The 20,874-nt window shown below is 42.1% G+C and overlaps 1 protein-coding gene across 6 annotated transcripts in view; it reads right to left on the bottom strand.

Annotated features, from left to right (window-relative positions):
* The window catches only part of CFAP61 (cilia and flagella associated protein 61), a 138,150-nt gene that overhangs the window by 25,295 nt on the left and 91,981 nt on the right, over positions 1-20,874 (bottom strand). For all 6 annotated transcript variants that reach the window (XM_079983467.1, XM_079983468.1, XM_079983464.1 and 3 more), the window contains one exon: positions 14,321-14,495. In XM_079983467.1, coding sequence (XP_079839593.1) covers positions 14,321-14,495 — 175 coding nt within the window. The remainder of the gene's footprint in view (positions 1-14,320; positions 14,496-20,874) is intronic.

Below are 20,874 nucleotides of genomic sequence, written 5' to 3' on the forward strand. Positions count from 1 at the left end.
GAGGGAAAAAGTGAGTCTTATAGAGCAAAAAATACGGTACTTCATACATATAACTCTCCAAAACAGTGTAAATTTTAATGAACATTTTATATTCTTTGTAAACAGCTTAGAAATTCTATTTACATTAAGCTGTGTACAAATAAGATAAATAAATAAGACTGCAGTTTTCTCATTTTCAGAAGAATCAGAGCCAGCAAAGATTGTACTGGATTTCTCACCATTCAGAACAAGGTGAAGAAAACAATTGTATATGTCTATGTTGTTTTATTCCAAAGAAGCCATAAGGTGCTAAGAAAGGAGGGTGAACTTCAACAGCCGATTTCCAGCAATGAAAATGGATGGCAAATTTCCAGGTATAATGATCTGGGTCAGTATTAGCTTCGGCAGGCCCTAGGAGAGCTCATTGCCAGCGAAGACAGATGTTCTGATAAGGTTCAAAACTTATTTGAACACTTACACCCCCAAAGGATTGGGGATTGCCAAAGCCCAACACAAGTGAAGTTTCAGGAATTTAAAGAGGCAGGGTTCTAGTTGTGAGCCACAGAGGCACTCAAGAGTTTGGTCTCTGCTTTCTCTGAGGGAGACCTTCCACCTCCAAGAGGTATTTGGGGAGTCTCTCTTCAGACTCAGGGCCCAGTAAATTCTTAGACCTCAGCACAGAGATGCAAGACATCCTCCCAGCAGCTTACGTCTTTTATTGTGGTTGCCCAACGGTCACAGTGCTGCATCTGTGTGTGAGGTGGCCTTGAAGAGCACCTTCACCACTATTGCTTTGCAATGATGATGGAAAATTATTTTAAAATATAAAATAACTTCAAACTTAATTCCCAGCTGGCAGCAGGTGCTGCAGGTGTTTGCTAGGGTCACAACACCCAGAATACCTTGCTCTGGGGAAGAGCAAAGGATAGGGCAAGAGGTCAACAGAGTTCAGCAGAAGCCTTGCTGACTGGTTGATAGCTAGCAACATAGCAGCATGCAGAGGCAGACAGCAGGTTGGGTGGTGGGTTGGCTGGCACCCAAGCAGCCATAGGAGGAGCAACAGCAGTTGGGTGGCCAGCCAGCCAGCCAACAAGACATTGACATGGAAGCAATGGTGGCAAGTGACCCCATGGACAGCAGATTGGGTACATGATGCTCCATCCATCTCTATATGCCACCTGAGCCATGTGACTCAGTGTGGGCTCGTGTTAGGGCTGCCCTTGCTTCACCTGTCAGCTGCAGTATGTGTACAGGTTCATGTAAGAGGAGAGAGTCCCAAGTTGTTCAGTGCTCTGAAGACAAGAACCAGCACATTGAATTGAGCCGGAACCAAACTCAAACACCCAAGCCCCCATAAATCAGTCACACTGCTGCATTGTACACCAAGTGAAGCTTACATACCCTTTTGAAGGGAAATCCCCACATAGTGCAGTTGCAGATGTCAAATCTGTTGTTTTTTTTTTATAATAATTTTTATTAATTTCCACACATATAATAAAGAACAATGTAAAACAGTATCACATCATACTCATCGGTTCTTACCCTTCTTTCTTTGACTTCCCCATACCTCCCCATCCCTGCATCCTTGTTTAATAATTCTTTAGCAACCCTTAAGTCCATTATCTTAGTTCCCTTTCATAAAAGTTTCTTAAGTTTTTTTATTTACTGCTGCAATTCTTTACTTCTTACCCCCTGACATCCTAACATTCCTCAATTTTGCAATTATTTTTAAGATATATTTTGAAGTTCTTCCAGTCCTCTTCCACTGTCTCTTTCCCCTGGTCCCGGATTCTGCCCGTCATCTCGGCAAGTCCCATAAAGTCAATCACCTTTGTTTGCCATTCTTCCAGAGTAGGTAGTTCTTGCGTCTTCCAATACTTTGCCAGTAGAATTCTTGCTGCTGTAGTGGCATACATAAAGAAAGTCCTATCCTTCCTTGACACCACTTGGCCCACCATGCCCAAGAGGAAAGCCTCTGGTTTCTTAGGAAAAGTCCACTTAAGGACCTTCTTAATTTCATTATAGATCATTTCCCAGAAAGCTTTAACCTTTGGGCAGGTCCACCAAAGGTGGTAGAAAGTGCCTTCAGTCTCATTACATTTCCAACACTTATTATTAGGCAAATGATAAATTTTTGCAAGCTTGACTGGGGTCATGTACCACCGGTAGATCATTTTCATAATATTTTCTCTTAATGCATTACATGCAGTAAATTTAATACCGGTGGTCCATAACTGTTCCCAGTCAGCAAACATAATATCATGACCGATATCTTGTGCCCATTTAATCATAGCTGATTTCACCGTTTCATCCTGTGTATTCCATTTTAGCAGCAAGTTATACATTTTTGATAAGTTCTTAGTATTGGATTCCAACAGTTCTGTTTCTAGTTTTGACTTCTCTTTCTGAAATCCTATTTTCCTGTCCTGTTTAAACGTCTCATTTATTTGATGGTAATGCAACCAATCTCGAACCTTAGGCTTTAGTTTCTCATAACTCTGAAGTTTCACCCTTTCACCATCGTATTCTAAAATCTCATGATATTTTGGCCATTTAGAATCCATATTAAGCTTTTTTACTTCCCTAGCTTCCATTGGTGACACCCACCTAGGGGTTTTACTTTCCAACAAATCTTTGTATCTAATCCAAACTTTATACAATGCTTTCCTTACAATATGGTTTTTAAAGCTTTTATACACCTTTACCTTGTCATACCATAAATATGCATGCCAACCAAAACTATTGTCATACCCTTCCAGGTCCAAAATGTCAGTGTTCTCAAGAAGTAGCCAGTGTTTCAACCAGCAGAAAGCTGCTGATTCATAATAAAGTCTTAAGTCCGGCAGGGCAAACCCCCCTCTATCCTTTGCGTCAGTTAAAATCTTAAATTTAATTCTGGGCTTTTTGCCCTGCCAGACAAATTTTGATATATCTTTCTGCCACTTCTTGAAACATTCCATCTTGTCCACAATCTGCAGCGTCTGGAATAAAAACAACATTCTAGGCAATACATTCATCTTAATAGTAGCGATTCGGCCTAACAAGGAAAGTTTCAACCTTGACCATATTTCCAAATCCTTTTTAACTTCTGACCAACATTTTTCATAATTGTCCTTAAATAAGTTCACATTCTTGGATGTTAAGTTTACCCCCAGGTATTTTACCCTTTTTGTTATTTCCAAGCCTGTTTCATTCTGAAAACTCTCTCTTTCTTCCATTGTTAAATTTTTTTCCAACACTTTCGTTTTTTGTCTATTCAATTTAAAACCTGCTACTCGACCAAATATATCAATTAATTCTAATACTCTTTTAGTACTAGTGTCTGGCTGTTGCAAAGTCAATACTAGATCATCTGCGAATGCTCTTAATTTATAATGTCTAACTCCGACCTGAACTCCTTTAACCAACTGGTCCTTTCTGATCATGTTTAACAATACCTCCAGGACTGATATAAAAAGCAAAGGGGATATTGGGCAACCCTGTCGTGTACCTTTTTCTATAGGTATTTCTTCTGTTACCACATTATTTACAATTAATTTGGCCTTTTGTTGAGAATATATTGCACCTATACCGTTTTCAAAACCTTGGCCTACCCCCATCCCTTGGAGATTCTTTTTCATAAAAGTCCAACAAATGTTGTCAAAGGCTTTCTCTGCATCCACAAAAATCAAAACTGCTTTCCTATTAATGTCAACGTCCAACAGCTCTAAAATATCTATAATGTTTCTCACATTGTCTGACATATGTCTACCTGGGAGAAAGCCTATTTGGTCCTTATGAATCTCTTCTGCTAAAACTCTTTTCAATCTTTTTGCCAAAATGTCTGCAAAAATTTTGTAATCCACATTGAGTAAAGATATAGGGCGGTAGTTTTTAACCTGGTTCTTCTCAGTCTCTGTTTTCGGTATAAGTGAGATGAAAGCCTCTTTCCACGATTCAGGTGCCTTTTTCCCCTTCAAAATTTCATTGCAAACTTCCTTCAATGGTTGTGTCAGCCATTCTTTCAACATTTTGTAGTATTTGGCCGTCAGGCCATCTGGTCCTGGTGATTTTCCCAATTTCATATTTTGAATGGCACCCTCTATTTCTTGTTCTGTTATTTCCTCATTTAAGATCCTTTTACTTTGTTCTGAGATTTTTGGTAAACCGTATTTTCTGATGAATTCTTCTATTTCTTGCTCGTTGATTGGCCCTTGTGCATACAATTTCTTAAAGAAGCTTTGAAAACAAATGTTGATCTCATTGGGTTTATGGATAATTTTTCCATCCATTTCTAAACTTGTTACAGTATTCATTTTCTGCCTTTTTTTCAATTGCCATGACAGAAGTTTCCCACATTTATCCGCTGATTCAAAAGTTCTTTGTCTCATTTGCCTTATCTTCCATTCTATTTGTTGGTTCATAAGCTCCATGTACTGCATCTGATAGAACTTTATTTCTCTCAAAATCTCATGGGATTTTGGTTTAGACCTCAACTTCTTCTCTCCTTCTTTTATTTTTTCTAAAATTTTTTCCTTCTTCTCATTTTGTTGCTTCCTCTTAATAGAATTTTGTTGAATCAGGAAACCTCGCATCACGGCTTTGCTTGCGTCCCAAATTATTCTTTTTTCCACATCTGTTTTCCTGTTGATCTCAAAGTAATCTTTTAATGTTTTAAGGGCCTTCTTGTGGATCTCTTCATCCTTAAATAGGGTGTCATTCATTCTCCATCTAAAGGATCCAGTTGTTGTTAGTTTCATCTCCATCTTCACCGCATTATGGTCGGAGCACGTTTTTGGGCATATTTCTACTTTTTTTGTTCTTGGCGCCAGACTGCTAGAAATCCAGATTTGGTCTATTCTTGTCCATGTCATTTTTGCTTCAGAGAAGAAAGTTCCCTCTCTCTCTAGAGGGTTCTTTATTCTCCAAATATCAATCAAGTCCATTGTTTCAGTCATTTCGAAAAAGATCTTTGGTAGTCTCCCTTCTTTTGAAATCACTTGTCTCTGTGCTTTATCCATGTTTGTTGAGACAACTCCATTCATGTCTCCCATCATTAGGATTTTATAATCTAAAAAGTCAACTAATGTCTCATGCAACTTCCTAAAGAATTCGGCCTTCCCTTCATTTGGGGCATAAACTCCCACAATTAATATCTTTTCTCCTTGAATTTGTATTTCAATTGCCAGGTATCTTCCTTGTTCATCTTTAAATATCAATTTTGGAGCCAACTTTTCCTTTGCATAGATCACCACACCTCTTTTCTTTACTTTGTCTGATGAGATAAATTCTTGACCAAGTCTCTTATTTATCAGTAATTTCCTATGTATCCTGGCAATATGGGTTTCTTGCAAACATATTATGTCTAATTGTTCTTTCTTCAAAATGTGAAAAACCTGTCTTCTTTTCCGAGGAAGGTTCAAACCGTTACAGTTCCAACTAAGGAGTTGCAGAGACATTTTGTATTTAGGTAGCTGTTCCTCCAACTGCTCCAAGCTTCTGCTCTTCCTCCGATGGTGGTAGTGAAAGTCCAAATGACAAATTTGCTATATCAGGTGGTTCCCTCTCCTCCACGGTTCCTTTCTGCAGATCCTCCAGGTACCTCTCCAGAAATTGTTCTTTGTCCTGAATTGTTTTTATTTTAATCTTCCTTCCTTTGAAGTTAAAGGACAATCCTTGTGGAAACTCCCATCTGAATGGTATAGTGTTTTTCTTCAGCAGGTCTGCTAGGCTTTTGTAATATGTTCTCACCTCTAAAATGTATTTAGGAATGTCCTTAAAAATCTGTATCTGACAATTTTGGATCACCAATGCCTTTTGATAATGCAGATTCAATATTCTATCTCTTTCTTCTTTTGATCTCAGTGTAATTAGACAGTCCCTTGGTTTTTTATCCTGCTTTCTACCCAGTCGAAAGGCTGATATTATCTCAAGTTCCTCGTCTTCCTCCCATTCCTCCTGCCAAAAAGTTATGATGTTCTCTGTAAGAAATTTCACAAGGTTGTCCCCTTCCCCTTCAGGCACCAATCTAAATTTTAAGTTCTTCTCTTTACGTTGAAGTTCCAGTAAGGAGAGGGCTGCATCATGCTCATTCACTTTTTTAATAATAGGCCCAAACTTTTCCCTTGTCTCTTCAGCCGTTGTTTTTGCACTTTCTGCAATCTTTCGTGTTTCTGAATTTTCCTGAATTAATCTATTTATAGAATCTGTGTTAGATTTAACACTAGCTGTATTCACATCCAACCTTGTTGTCAACTCTGTTAATTTTTTAGAATTCTCTGTCGATAGCTTTGTCAATGCTTCCAGGGATTGATTTATTTTAAGTAGTGCCTGAGTCATAGGATCCATAGAAGCTGGTGTTTTTTCCTGCACAGCTACAGTTCCTGATATAGAGCCCCTTTTCTTCTGAGATTGTTTTGCTTTCTGCCTTGTTACTATCTCTTCTGTAGGGGCACTCATATCCTCAAGGTCGTTTTCACAGAGTTGATTCCCAAGTGGAAAATCCCACTGTTACTTTTCCAAGTGCAACAGTTTCACATAGAACCCTCTAGAGGGAGCATTCAATTGTATCCAAATGGCAAAGATAGAAAAAAACAAAGAGGCAAGGAAGTATAACAGTAGCCAGAAGTTTCCAATATCCAAATTGTAATGTCTCTATTTTCTATGTGGCCAAAATGCAACAGGGTACGTCTAAGGTCCGGTAACTTTGTTACAAACAAGCCCCCACTTCTCAAAGTTTGACAGTCCACGTCCCGGTGTCTTATTTGGGCAGCCCGACCCCGGGGGATTTGGCAATGGAAGATCTTAATTTTCCATTAATTTTCCAGCAGGTTAACAACGTTCCAATCCCTTCCCCCCTTCTCCTGCCAATCTGGGGGGAGGTTTTAAGTCCGATGTCAGTTTGACAGCTTAAAAAAATTAGAAAGATTCCCTTTAAGTGCAGCTTGATTTTCGTTGCTTTATCTCTTCTGCAGTTCCGGGGAGGCAGACTTCCTTAATTTTTGCCTTTCCCGTTTTCAGCCAAATTTCTTTTTTAATGTCCCGTTACTTTTTCAATCTTACTCACGGGTGCTGTAGTCAAATTCCAATTGCAGGAAGGAATCGGCGCTCTCCGCTCATGGCGACGCGGCTTCACTCCGCTAGCTGGGTGACGACTCTCAGCACCGCGCTTACCCCGATGCCGCTCAGAAGCCTTTAAAAAGGCTCCCTCACAGTACCGGGGGGCGCAAAAGGTGAATCTCCTTTGTTCACAGGCTCCGCGCCTGTGATTTTAGGGGTCCCCCGCTTGCCGTAGCGGGTAAGACCCGAACTAACGGAGCAGTCCTGCCTCGGAGCTCGAGGCTCGGACCGCCATTAAGCGCTGGCGCCGACCGGAAGTCCTGCAGATGTCAAATCTGGATGTAACCAGGGCATGTGTAACTATGACAAGATCAACATTAACAATTTAATGTTCTGCAGTAGTGAATAACGTATTATGAGCATAAAGAGCCAGCATTGCACCATAACACAGAGAACTATATTGCCAACCTGCTACAAATCTAAGTAACTTGACATGTCAGAAAAAGGCGAGCTACTGTATCTTAAATAGATTCATGCATAAAGCATCATAGGGCAGGATTGACCTAAACAGCCTTGTCAGCAGAAGGCTTTCCCCCTTCTCCTTCCTATGTGTGCCTCACATTGGCTCTGGGGGGGGGGGTCAGGAAAAACCCCAGAACTGTGCATGGGGAAAGTGGGGTGTGTGTCATTCCTTCTGGCACGCAGGAATGCTTGTGCAGATGGAATGACAGGAAAAGCACAACACTGAATTCCACCCACAGAGCTGGGACTCAAAGGTCATCAAATCCAATTAAAAGAACCAAAGCAGGCACATCACCATGTCTGTCTCCAACAAAAGGACCACATAGTCCTGTGTGCAAAATAGCATAAGCAAAGTGTCTCTCAGTTATGAACAAATGTGCAAGCAAGTCAAACAGAGAAAATATTGGAATCTTGGGGGGGGGGGAGCATAGAGGGAAGGAAGGGATTCTTCTCTGATTGCTCTTCCCCAAAGAAATTAACACCCACACCACCAAGTATCTTTCTCTATGTGTGGCTGTTCCTGATGCTCAAGAAAAAAGGAAATAAGAAACCAAAGTTCTGGAAAGGAGAAAATTCCTCATTTTAACCCTCATGGACCAGAATTGAGATACCAGAGGGAGAAAAGCAAAAAGAAAGCCCCCTTCATCCAGTGAGGAAATTTTAGTGCTCCAATTGTTCTAGATAGAGTATTCTAGGGCTTTACACCTTGAACAGGTGGGAATTTGGTTAACATCCTTTTTGTCACTATCCTTTATTGGACCCACAGTCTTCTTTAACTACAACAACACTCCTATTATCATAAATCCTTTATTTTTGAAGGCAATTTAAATTTACGTTTACTTGCCACAAGACAAATAATGTTCTCTATGTGGCCTCAAGAAATCATGTTTTCAATATATTATAAACATCCTATGTATGCCTTTTAGATAGTAATTGCAGAATAAACTACAGTGGTACCTCGGGTTACATACGCTTCAGGTTACAGACGCTTCAGGTTACAGACTCCACTAACCCAGAAATATTACCTAGGGTTAAGAACTTTGCTTCAGGATGAGAACAGAAATTGTGCTGCGGCGGTGCGGTGGCAGCAGGAGGCCCCATTAGCTAAAGTGGTGCTTCAGGTTAAGAACAGTTTCAGGTTAAGAATGGATGTCCGGAATGAATTAAGTACATAACCAGAGGTACCACTGTATATCAATCCAATAGAATCGTAATATTTTCCAAATATGCTTTCACTACATGAAAACATATTTGAGAGGAAAAATTTTATTATTCAGAGAAGTTACAGCAATCATAAATAAAGCCCATTACAATGGATTTATGGCTTACTATTAGATGCTCATGTCCCACTACTGAGAATCTCACTCATTTCCTATAACTGGGAATACAAAACTTTCATGATCTTAGTATGACCTGAATTCTTAGGCTTGCAAAAATCACATTAAAAAGAAAGCACATTAGCTGGAGCTACAGCTTCATGATGTATGTACAACAATTTGAAAGCTATAACATTCCTTCCTTAGAAGAGCTACAACCTGCATTTGGGTAAATAGAAAAATAAGTGATCCATTAAAGCAGTTTTGCTTCTTGCATCCGCCCACTTAGCATTATTGAAAATGAATGGAAACGTAAGAATGACCATTAGAATCAGAATTATAATAGCTATATCCTGCTTAATTCTAAGAGGGAAATCTAGTACAATAGGTAAAGGCAGGGTTCCTCCCAACCCTGGAAGTCACTGGTACAATGCATAAAGACTTCCTAGATCACTAACATAATGATTTGCATCCACACTGCCACAGACAATGAAGAGGCACATGACAAGAATGGGGTCTCTTCTTAATGATATTCTCTCCCTGGCTGTAGTCTCGCCCGTCATGTCACACACCATCCTGGAAGTTCTTGGCCCTCTTAGGAGCAGCTTCTCATGGGGCCCAGCGGAACAGGGAAAGCTCCAGCACAGATGTGGTTCTTTGCAGTGGTGGCTCATGCCCATGGGGACTGGTGGGGCGCAAAGCAGGGAGGCCAATGGTAGGGGAAGCCAGAGGCATTTCTGTCAGTGTTTGTAAAAAGCAAAAAAAAGAAGGAAAGGGTTCTGATCTCCCTTTGTCTCCTCAGCCTGGTCCTCGGACCCTTGTCGGCACAAAAGCGTCCACAAGAATATCCTTGCAGAGTTTTATTCCTAAAAGTCTTTGTGCAAAACACGACTGAATAACTATACACACCAGCACTAACTAACCAACCAACCAACCCAAACACCAGCCTCAGCACAAACGAACATTTCTCACTTATATATACAACCTGCTGCAGGCTGCTGAGTCATGCTGACCCAGCCTTATTCGCATTAAAGAAACAGCGGCCATTTTAGCCATGACAATTTCTTGCTCTCCTCCTCTCTGTTCTACAAAAGGCAACACTGAGGAGGAGGAGGAGGAGGAGGCTGACAGGCAGCACTTGTCATTAAGGTGGCAAGCAGGGCGGGGGGGGGGGGGGCTGAGGGCAAACTGATGTTGCTGCAGCAGTGCCCCATTTGCCCTGGACCAGCCTCCATATGTTCTTGGGATCAGAAACTTCCTGCTGCCCATTTTTGGATCTAAGTAAAAGGTAAACTATCCCCACCCCTAATGATTCAAAGCAGGTATTGACAGTAACAATCTATTTAATTCAATGCAGAAAGCATTATTTCCCCCTCCTTCTGACAGTGTTATATGGTCCTGACAGCCACCTCCAGTCACCAGTCCAGCTGCCACATCCTGGATTAGTTGTAGAACCCGAGTCACCTTCAAAGGTAGCCCGACACAGAGCGCATTGCAGTTATCAAAGCGGGAGATAACCAGAGCATGTACCACTCTGGTGAGACAGGGTGCAGGCAAGTAGGGTCTCAGCTGGCATACCAGATAGACAGCTACCCTGGACACAGAATTGACCTGCACCTCCATGTACAGCTGTGAGTCCAGGCTGTGCACCTGGCCTTTCAGGGCACAGTTACCCCATTCTGGACCAGGGAGGCAGCTGCATGTGGAGGAGCGGAGACGTGAACCTGGTTCACCAGATTACAAGTCTACGACTCTTTCACCTGTGTTCCTAGCCTGCCAGAGATCACTGACCAGCATGGCCAAGGCAGTTTCAGTCCCATGATGGAGCCTGAATCCCGATTGGAAGGGATCCAAATGGTCCGCATCCTCTAGGCATGTCTGGAGTTGTTCAGGGACCACTTGCTCCATCACCTTGCCCAACAATGGAAAATTTGAGACTGGGCGATAGTTGGTCATAGTGGCCAGGTCCAAAGATGGTTTTTTAAAAAGCAGTTTGATAAGCGGGTCTGGGAAGATTCCCTTACAGACGGAAGCATTCAGCACCCCACAGAGCCCATCACCCAGCCCTGCCCAGCTCACTTTTATGAGCCAGGATGGGCAAGGATCAAGGAGACAGGTGATTGTTTCCACTCATCCAAGTAGCCTGTTACATCCTCAGTAGTAACAGATTGGAATTGATCCCACGCAACCTATCTAGACAGGACTCTAGCACTCTCCCACCCTGGCCCTGCTCCCACTGTGCAGTCCACCTTTCTGAATCTGAGCGACTATCTGCAAAAAAAATGCAAAATCATTGCAGATTTTGGGGTCTTCACCAGGCCCTGATGGCAAAGGTAGTTCTGTTAGATTACAAACCACCTGAAAGAGTCTCTTGCTGCTGTTTTCTGCAGATGCAATAGAGGCGGTGAATAAAGTCCTCTCTGCTGTCACTATCACCACTTGTTAGGCTTGACGTTGAGCTCTAACCTGTGTTCAGTCCTATTCAGAATGATTTTTCTGCCAATGATACTCCAGCCATTTCAGCAATTGTTTCATCGCCCTCAGCTCTGGGGGAAATCACGGTGCCATCCGGGTTCTATGCAATCAGAGAGGGTGCTTAAGAGCCACAGTCAATAGCCCTGGTTAACGCTGCACCAGGGAATCAGCGGAAAGGCCATCAACATGGAATAAAACATCCCCCACCACTCTCTGGAAACCATTTGGATCCATTAAGTGTTGGGGATGGAACATCAGAATCAGTCCCACCTACGTGCAGAGGGGAAGGGTCATGGAGAAGTCCAGTTACACTAGAAAGTGATCCGACTATGGCACTTATTTTGTTTCATTTTTACTTAGTGCCAGATCATCCATATCCATAGAGGTGAACACCAGGTCTAAGGCATATCCATGACTATGAGTTGGGCCAAACTTATTCAGGGACAGCCCCATGGAGTCCATGCTTTCCATGAAGTTCTGAGCGGCCCCTTGTAAGGTCGTGTCAGCATGGATGTTAAAATCCCTCCAGACAACCAGGCTAGTTGTCTCCAGGAGAACATCCGCCACAATCTGAAAAAGCTCGAGCAGGGTGTCCTTGGTTAAGCGGGATGGTCGGTACACCAATAGGAATTCTGTACTGCTCTTATTGCCCAGACTCCAGAACATGCACTCAGAAAACTGGGTCTCGCCAATAGGACGCCTGATGCAAGCTAATGACTTCCTAAAAATCCTAGAATGGTGATCTAGTAGCCAGAGCCCCTATCTCTTGTAACTATACCCCTGCACATACACACACTGTGTGTGTGTGTGTGTGTGTGTGTGTGTGTTGGTTGGTTGAGAGCTCTTTGCTGCACAGTGTATTCAATAAATTTGTACATAGAAGTTTCTGATGAGACTATCACAAGCATCCCAATGGAAAGTGTTCTTATACTGGAGGAAGTCAGATATGCAGTGAAAACTATAGCATCTCCAGTCTCTTGGGGTATTCTCAGCAGAGTTTAATTTCTGCCAGTGGTCACCAGGCTTCAGCCCTGGCATATTTTCAATGTTTGGGCTCAGTCTTGAAACATAGTAAGTAGAAACAAAATTAAATGCTCCTAAGCAGAAAAGATAGGGACGCAGGTGGCGCTGTGGGTTAAAGCCTCAGCGCCTAGGACTTGCCGATCGAAAGGTCGGCGGTTCGAATCCCTGCGGCGGGGTGTGCTCCCGCTGCTCGGTCCCAGCGCCTGCCAACCTAGCAGTTCGAAAGCACCTCCGGGTGCAAGTAGATAAATAGGGACCGCTTACCAGCGGGAAGGTAAACGGCGTTTCCGTGTGCGGCTCTGGCTCGCCAGAGCAGCGATGTCACGCTGGCCACGTGACCCGGAAGTGTCTCCGGACAGCGCTGGCCCCTGGCCTCTTAAGTGAGATGGGCGCACAACCCCAGAGTCTGTCAAGACTGGCCCGTATGGGCAGGGGTACCTTTACCTTTACCTTTAAGCAGAAAAGATATTAGCAGAAGGTGAGAGGGGAACCTGGTCACCTGACCTCCAGTTCCTGAGTCACGGCTGCATACTGTGACGGGGGGAGTCTGTGTGTTTCCAACTGTGGCCTCAACACTATCTTTCCTCTTCCTGTCCCAAGATGCAGCAGCAATGCAGGTGACCAAAGGTGGAGAGTATATTTTCTATCCACTCCTGAGGTACAGATAATATTTTCTTCACCACTGGGGCAGAGAGTCCCCATAGATCAAGTCTGAAGAGCCTTTCTATATTACATAGAAAGTTATTTCTGCTACGCCTCTGCAAGGAACAAGGACATCATTATTACAATGATGTGCTCTATGTGAAGATACCCTTGAAGATGACTCGGAAACTTCAACAGGTCAGATTACTGGCTGGGGTTATCTTTAGAACTTATATAACCCAAAACACCTGCATTGTTTGCCAGTTCAGTTCCAGGTCCAATTCAAGGTGCTCATGCTAGTGTTTATTTAAAGCCCTAAATGATTTAGACTCCAAATAATCTGAGAGATCACCCTCCTTCCCTACAGACCCTATTGGGTGTTAAGATCAGCAGGGGTTAAGATCAGCCTCTTGATAGTTCCACCACTCTCAGAGGTTTGGTGGAAAATGCATTACCTACAGCAGCCCCTGAGTTGTGAAATTCCCTCCCCACAGAGGAACACATGACAACTTAACTGTAGAGTTTTCAGTGAATGCTGAAGATGTACTTTTTTACCCTGGCCTTTGATACCTGAGATATGTGTTTTCAGGACCCACCCTATTCATGTGACTGTAATTAGCTGTATCTGTTTTTAATAATGAATTTAAAATGGTTGTAACCCACCCTGGGACCTGCTGGTGAAGGGCAGGTAATTTAATACCCCATTCTATTACAACAACTGAGAAGATCTGTTTGCTCACAATGTAGAAAACTGCATGACACCCCCCTGCATATGTATAATGATAGAATTCTATGTGGATTGGCATAGGAGTTGGCAGAAACAGGTTTAAATGTGAAAACAGTCTCCTAAAGCACATCTATGCATCTTAATGAAGGGGCAAATGTGTGTCTATATTAACATAATGTGCATGGTACCAGTGGCACACAGCGTTGGCATACTTGTACAGAACATGCAGAAAGATCAAAGTCCAATGAATCTGCTGTGCTTCAGATCTCATATTCTTTCCAGCATATTTTAATTTAAAAATGTTGTAAATAACTGCAAAACACATTTACCAATGAAATTATCTAATTTGTTAATTAATGATTAAGGCCAGACTTTGCTTATTTCATGAAATAATTATAGATATTTCCAAACAAATTATGGATTGTTTCAAGCAAAAAAGTATGATGGTCTCCCAAACTGACATGAAGTTGCAAATTAATGCCTAAAACAAATAATGGCAGATGAAGCATTTTGCAAGGATTAATTAGGCTATAATTATATGCTGAAAATGGAGATACACTCAGCCAAAAAATGCATCAACAGCCCCTATCCTCCTTACCTGAGGTATTAACAACTTTGTCTTTTAAATACTTCATTGCTATTAAGGCATCTTCATCGTCAGAAATAGCAAAAAGGTTGGAAGGCACTACTCCTGTATATCTTTGCCTATAGTTTGTTGAGACCTCCCTGTTGGTGAACAATTTTTTGATATCTGCACCAGTAGGACATGGGGCCTGTATTAACAGATGAATAAAAATTGCAGTATTATTGTTTGATTACATCAGTTTCCTCATGGATTTATTTTAAAAATTGTAGTGTACTTTTCTATTACAATACATTAGCTAGGAAAAAGTAATGACTCCAGCAGCGGGTGCACACAACAAAGTCACCAAAAGTGTGGGGAAGCTACTTGTATTTCTAATTTGCTCTGAAACATTGAAAATACGGTCTGGATGCCACCACTGTGGGAGTAAGGGCCTCCATCTTCAGATATGTGCAGCACCACAAGGAAGCAGGTAGTCCTTAAGACATTCCATTTCCAGGTAAATTAGGGCTTTAACAGTCAAAAACAACACTTCAAATTGTGTGGGAAAATAAAGAACTGCAATGGCTACCACTTTAAGATATGGTAAGATAAAGCAAAATTTATGGGAACCAGACAGTAATCTAGCAGCAGCTGTATTTTGCACTAACTATGGAATGCCCTCCCATCAGATACCAAAGAAATAAACAACTATCTGACTTTTAGAACACATCTGAAGGCAGCCCTGCTTAGGGAGGTTTTTAATGTTTAATGTTTTATCATGTTTTTAATATTCTGTTGGAAGCCGCCCAGAGTAGCTGGGGAAACCCAGCCAGATGGGCAGGGTATAAATAATAAATTATTATAATAATAACTGAAGTTCCCAAACAGCTTTCATGGACACCCCATATAGTGCATTGCAGTAATATAACCTGGACAAATGGAGGTCAGTCAAGATCAGGTTTATTTTGGAAAAACTGCAGTTAGAGAGCCAGCTGAAGTTTAGTAAAAGGCACCTTGAACCATTTGTACCACTTGGACACTCACCTGTAGAAGTTTACTTAACAGAGGGATCTAGGAGGAATCTATCTCCCCTGCTCCAAACCTGGTCTTTCAGAGGATGTACAACTTCACTACATCCAAATCTCCATCTTGTCTGGATTAAGCCCTCAGTTTATTAGTCCCATCTTTAGCAAATGTATAGCACAAGTGCTACTCTGTGTGTGGACAAGTTCCCATAATTGGAGATCTATCACCGTGACAACAAACCACTTTGAGTTTTTTTGTTTTTTTTAACAATTAAATGGTGTGTGTGTGTGTATTTGTTGTTGTTGTTTAGTCATTTAGTCGTGTCCAACTCTTCGTGACCCCATGGACCAGAGCACGCCAGGCACTCCTGTCTTCCACTGCCTCCCGCAGTTTGGTCAGACTCATGTTTGTAGCTTCGAGAACACTGTCCAACCATCTCGCCCTCTGTCGTCCCCTTCTCCTTGTGCCCTCCATCTTTCCCAACATCAGGGTCTTTTCCAGGGAGTCTTCTCTTCTCATGAGGTGGCCAAAGTATTGGAGCCTCAGCTTCACGATCTGTCCTTCCAGTGAGCACTCAGGGCTGATTTCCTTCAGAATGGATGCATTTGATCTTCTTGCAGTCCATGGGACTCTCAAGAGTCTCCTCCAGCACCATAATTCAAAAGCATCAATTCTTTGGCGATCAGCCTTCTTTATAGTCCAGCTCTCACTTCCATACATCACTACTGGGAAAACCATAGCTTTAAGTATACGGACCTTTGTTGGCAAGGTGATGTCTCTGCTTTTTAGGATGCTGTCTAGGTTTGTCATTGCTTTTCTCCCAAGAAGCAGGCATCTTTTAATTTCGTGACTGCTGTCACCATCTGCAGTGATCATGGAGCCCAAGAAAGTAAAATCTCTCACTGCCTCCATTTCTTCCCCTTCTATTTGCCAGGAGGTGATGGGCCCAGTGGCCATGATCTTCGTTTTTTTGATGTTGAGCTTCAGACCATATTTTGCGCTCTCCTCTTCCACCCTCATTAAAAGGTTCTTTAATTCCTCCTCATTTTCTGCCATCAAGGTTGCGTCATCTGCATATCTGAGGTTGTTGATATTTCTTCTGGCGATCTTAATTCTGGCTTGGGATTCATCCAGTCCAGCCTTTCGCATGATGAATTCTGCATATAAGTTAAATAACCAGGGAGACAATATACAGCCTTGCCGTACTCCTTTCCCAATTTTGAACCAATCAGCTGTTCCATATCCAGTTCTAACTGTAGCTTCTTGTTCCACTTAGAGATTTCTCAGGAGACAGATGAGGTGATCAGGCACTCCCATTTCTTTAAGAACTTGCCATAGTTTGCTGTGGTCGATACAGTCAAAGGCTTTTGCATAGTCAATGAAGCAGAAGTAGATGTCTTTCTGGAACTCTCTAGCTTTCTCCATAATCCAGTGCATTTTTGCAATTTGGTCTCTGGTTCCTCTGCCCCTTCGAAATCCAGCTTGCACTTCTGGGAGTTCTCGGTCCACATACTGCTTAAGCCTGCCTTGTAGAATTCTAAGCATAACCTTGCTAGTGTGTGAAATGAGTGCAATTGTGCGGTAGTTGGAACATTCATTGGCACTGCCCTTCTTTGGAATTGGGATGTAGACTGATCTTCTCCAATCCTCTGGCCACTGCTGAGTTTACCAAACTTGCTGGCATATGGAGTATAGCACCTTAACATCATCATCGTTTAAAATTTTAAATAGTTCAGCTGGAATACCATTACTTCCACTGGCCTTGTTATTAGCAGTGCTTTCTAAGGCCCATTTGACTTCACTCTCCAGGATGTCTGGCTCAAGGTCAGCAACCACACTACCTAGGGTATACGAGACATCCATATCTTTCTGGTATAATTCCTCTGTGTATTCTTGCCACCTCTTCTTGATGTCTTCTGCTTCTGTTAGGTCCTTGCCACGTTTGTCGTTTATTATGGTAATCTTTGTAAGAAATGTTCCTATCATATCTCCAATTTTCTTGAACAGATCTCTGGTTTTTCCCATTCTATTGTTTTCCTCTATTTCTTTGCATTGCTCGTTTAAGAAGGCCTTCTTGTCTCTCCTTGCTATTTTTTGGAAATCTGCATTCAATTTCCTGTATCTTTCACTATCTCCCTCGCATTTTGCTTGCCTTCTCTCCCCTGCTATTTGTAAGGCCTCATTGGACAGCCACTTTGCTTTCTTGCATTTCCTTTTTATTGGGATGGTTTTCGTTGCTGCCTCCTGTATAATGTTACGAGCCTCCATCCATAGTTCTTCAGGCACTCTGTCCACCAAATCTAAATCCTTAAATCTGTTCCTCACTTCCACTGTGTATTCATAAGGGATATGATTTAGATTGTATCTTAACGGCCCAGTGGTTTTTCCTACTTTCTTCAGTTTAAGCTTGAAATTGCTATAAGAAGCTGATGATCTGAGCCACAGTCAGCTCCAGGTCTTGTTTTTGCTGACTGTATAGAGCTTCTCCATCTTTGGCTGCAGAGAATATAATCAATCTGATTTCGATGCTGCCCATCTGGTGATGTCCATGTGTAGAGTCGTCTCTTGTGTTGTTGGAAAAGAGTGTTTGTGATGACCAGCTTGTTCTCTTGGCAGAACTCTATTAGCCTTTGCCCTGCTTCGTTTTGAACTCCAAGGCCAAACTTGCCAGCTGTTCCTTTTATCTCTTGATTCCCTACTTTAGCATTCCAATCCCCTATAATGAGAAGAACATCCTTCTTTGGCGTCATTTGTAAGTATTCATAGAATTGATCAATTTCAGTTTCTTCAGCACCAGTGGTTGGTGCATAAACTTGGATTACTGTGATGTTAAAAGGTCTGCCTTGGATTCGTATCGAGATCATTCTATCATTTTTGAGATTGCATCCCAGTACAGCTTTCGCCACTCTTTTGTTGACTATGAGGGCCACTCCATTCCTTTTACGGGATTCTTGCCCACAGTAGTAGATATGATGGTCATCCGAACTGAATTCGCCCATTCCCGTCCATTTTAGTTCACTGATGCCCAGGATGTCAATATTTATTCTTGCCATCTCATTTTTGACCACATCCAACTTACCAATGTTAATGGTTCTTACATTCCAGGTTCCTGTGCAATATTTTTCTTTACAGCTTTGGACTTTCCTTTCGCTTCCAGGCATATCCGCAACTGAGCAACCTTTTGGCATCAGCTCTGAATCTACTTGTGCTTGTCCTCCGCTCTTCCTCAGTAGAATGTTGGATGCCTTCCGACCTGAGGGGCTCATCTTCCAGCGTCATAACTTTTATATGCCTCTTGTCTTTGTCCATGGAGTTTTCTTGGCAGGGATACTGGAGTGGCTTGCCGGTTCCTGCTCCAGGTGGATCACGTTTGGTCAAAACTCTCCACTATGACCTGTCCATCTTGGGTGGCCCTGCACGGCATAGCTCATAGCATCTTTGAGTTATTCAAGCCCCTTCGCCACAGCATGTTATGTTGATCTTTGATTTGTATGACTACTGAAAGAAACTTTGCCACGGCCACTGTGATATCATTGGACTTGTCATCCAGAAGATATTTGATACAGTAGGCTTCAGATTGACCCGGCCAATTTGCCAATAGTGGTTTAATCAATAGTTCCCAAGCTTGATCATATTGTCCACAATGCAATAAAATATGCCTCATGCAGTCAACGTCCTGAGAGCATACATAGATCTTATTTTGATAAGGGATACTTCTCAGTTTGCTGTTTAACACTTCTGATGGGAATATATTTAATCTGGCTTTGGTGAAAAGACACTGATATGTTGGTACAGACAAATTTCTAAGATATGCAGGTGTCTGAAACTCGAACCCATAGTGAATTCCTACTGCTAATGGGCCACAGATAAAATGAGATTGAGATCGGAGATCACTATGTGATATGTCCCAGAGCCTTTGCCTCAGAGATTCAAGGGCAGTATCATTGCCCAGATGGTACAGGAGAGAAGGTGGCATACCAATCGAAGTGGCTTTTCTAACCATAATTTTCATCCATAAAGCTGGTAAACTCCTTGTTGTTTAGGTATGGAAGTAACCCCTTCCCTAGGCCAAAGACTGAGATCTTGAGCCAGTATCTCAGGGCAGCCCACCATGCTTTAGTTGATAGAGGACATTCACCTGTTTTTAAAAATAGTATTGCATTTGGAACACAATTTGGAACTTGTAGGAGGGACCGGAAAAACTTTGCCTGGAAGCCATCAAATTTGGAGAATGAGCCATTGAACCAGATGTTTGAGGTGTAGAGGAGTTGAGAGACAGATTTTGCATTAAATACCTTAATGGCTGATGAAACATAATGGCCTCCCCTTGTATAAAAGAATCGAAGTATAGCCAGTTTGCTTACCTCCGCCTTTTGATAGGCGGTCTGCCAATGATGTTTCCAGGACTTGGAATGATGGGACAGAAGACCTAGGTACCGGAAGAATTTGGTCTGCTCTAGTTTGTGACCATCCAGTACTCATTTACCCGGGGAGAATCTCTTCTCCACCAGGACTTTTGATTTTTCATAATTGATGGATAACCCATTACCAGAACAGTAGTCTGAGAATTTCCTTAGTTGGTAGTGCAGGCCAGGTCTGGTTTGGGAGAGGATGGCGGTGTCATCTGCATACAACGAGAGAGGGGTCTTTCTTGTCCCTATTTTTGGAAGATGGCCATCAGGGTCCATTAAGCTTCCCGCTAAGTCATTCAGAAACAAACTGAACAAAGTAGGGGCCAAAATGCATCCCTGTCTCACTCCCCTATCCTAAATGGTATGTAAATTTTGTTAAGTAAAATAGTTCAGATCCCTGAGCCTCAACTAACTTTCACAGGGATTCTGAGGAACTGAGGCAAATATTGATGGCAACAGATGGAAGTTCTAAGTCTTATTGACAAATTAAAAACTGGCATTGCACTGAGTCTAGATGGCATCCACTCAAGAGTTCTTAAAGAACTCAAAGATTGATAGACTTACCAAGCATACAGAAGAGCAAGTCTTGCTGAAGTAGAACCAGCATGACTTCTGCAGGGGCAATTTTGGTTTCCCTAATATTTTTTAATTCTTTGAGAATGTTAACAAACATTATAGAGGTGATCTAGTTGACACTATGTACAGTACTTAGATTTTCAAGAAGCTTTTGACAAAGTACTACACCAAAGACTTCTGAGAAGCATAGCAGTCATTGAATAAGAGGAGAGGTCCTGCTATGGATCAGAAATTGGTTAAGGAACAGGAACCAGAGAATAGGAATAAGTGGGTAATTCTCTCCATGGAGTAATGTAGAAAGTGGAGTCTCCCACTACTTTGTAGTGAATGGAGCATGTGAGGGTAATTAAAGTCACCCATTACTTAGAGCAAATATCCTTACTGATATCAAGAAGAGCTGTTTTATAGTTCTGATTCATTTCAGCAGGGCCTGTGAAAGAGAACAGGATTGTGCCCTTCGTGATCTCCACTAGCGGACTTATGTAGTCCGATCCAATGCATATTTGTTGAGATTTAAGTCTCACTGAGTTTAGTGAGGCTTACACTTAAGTGGAAGTGCATGGGATTGCATCC

This window comes from Podarcis cretensis, assembly GCF_951804945.1.
Source record: "Podarcis cretensis genome assembly, chromosome: 7".
NCBI lineage: Eukaryota > Metazoa > Chordata > Lepidosauria > Squamata > Lacertidae > Podarcis > Podarcis cretensis.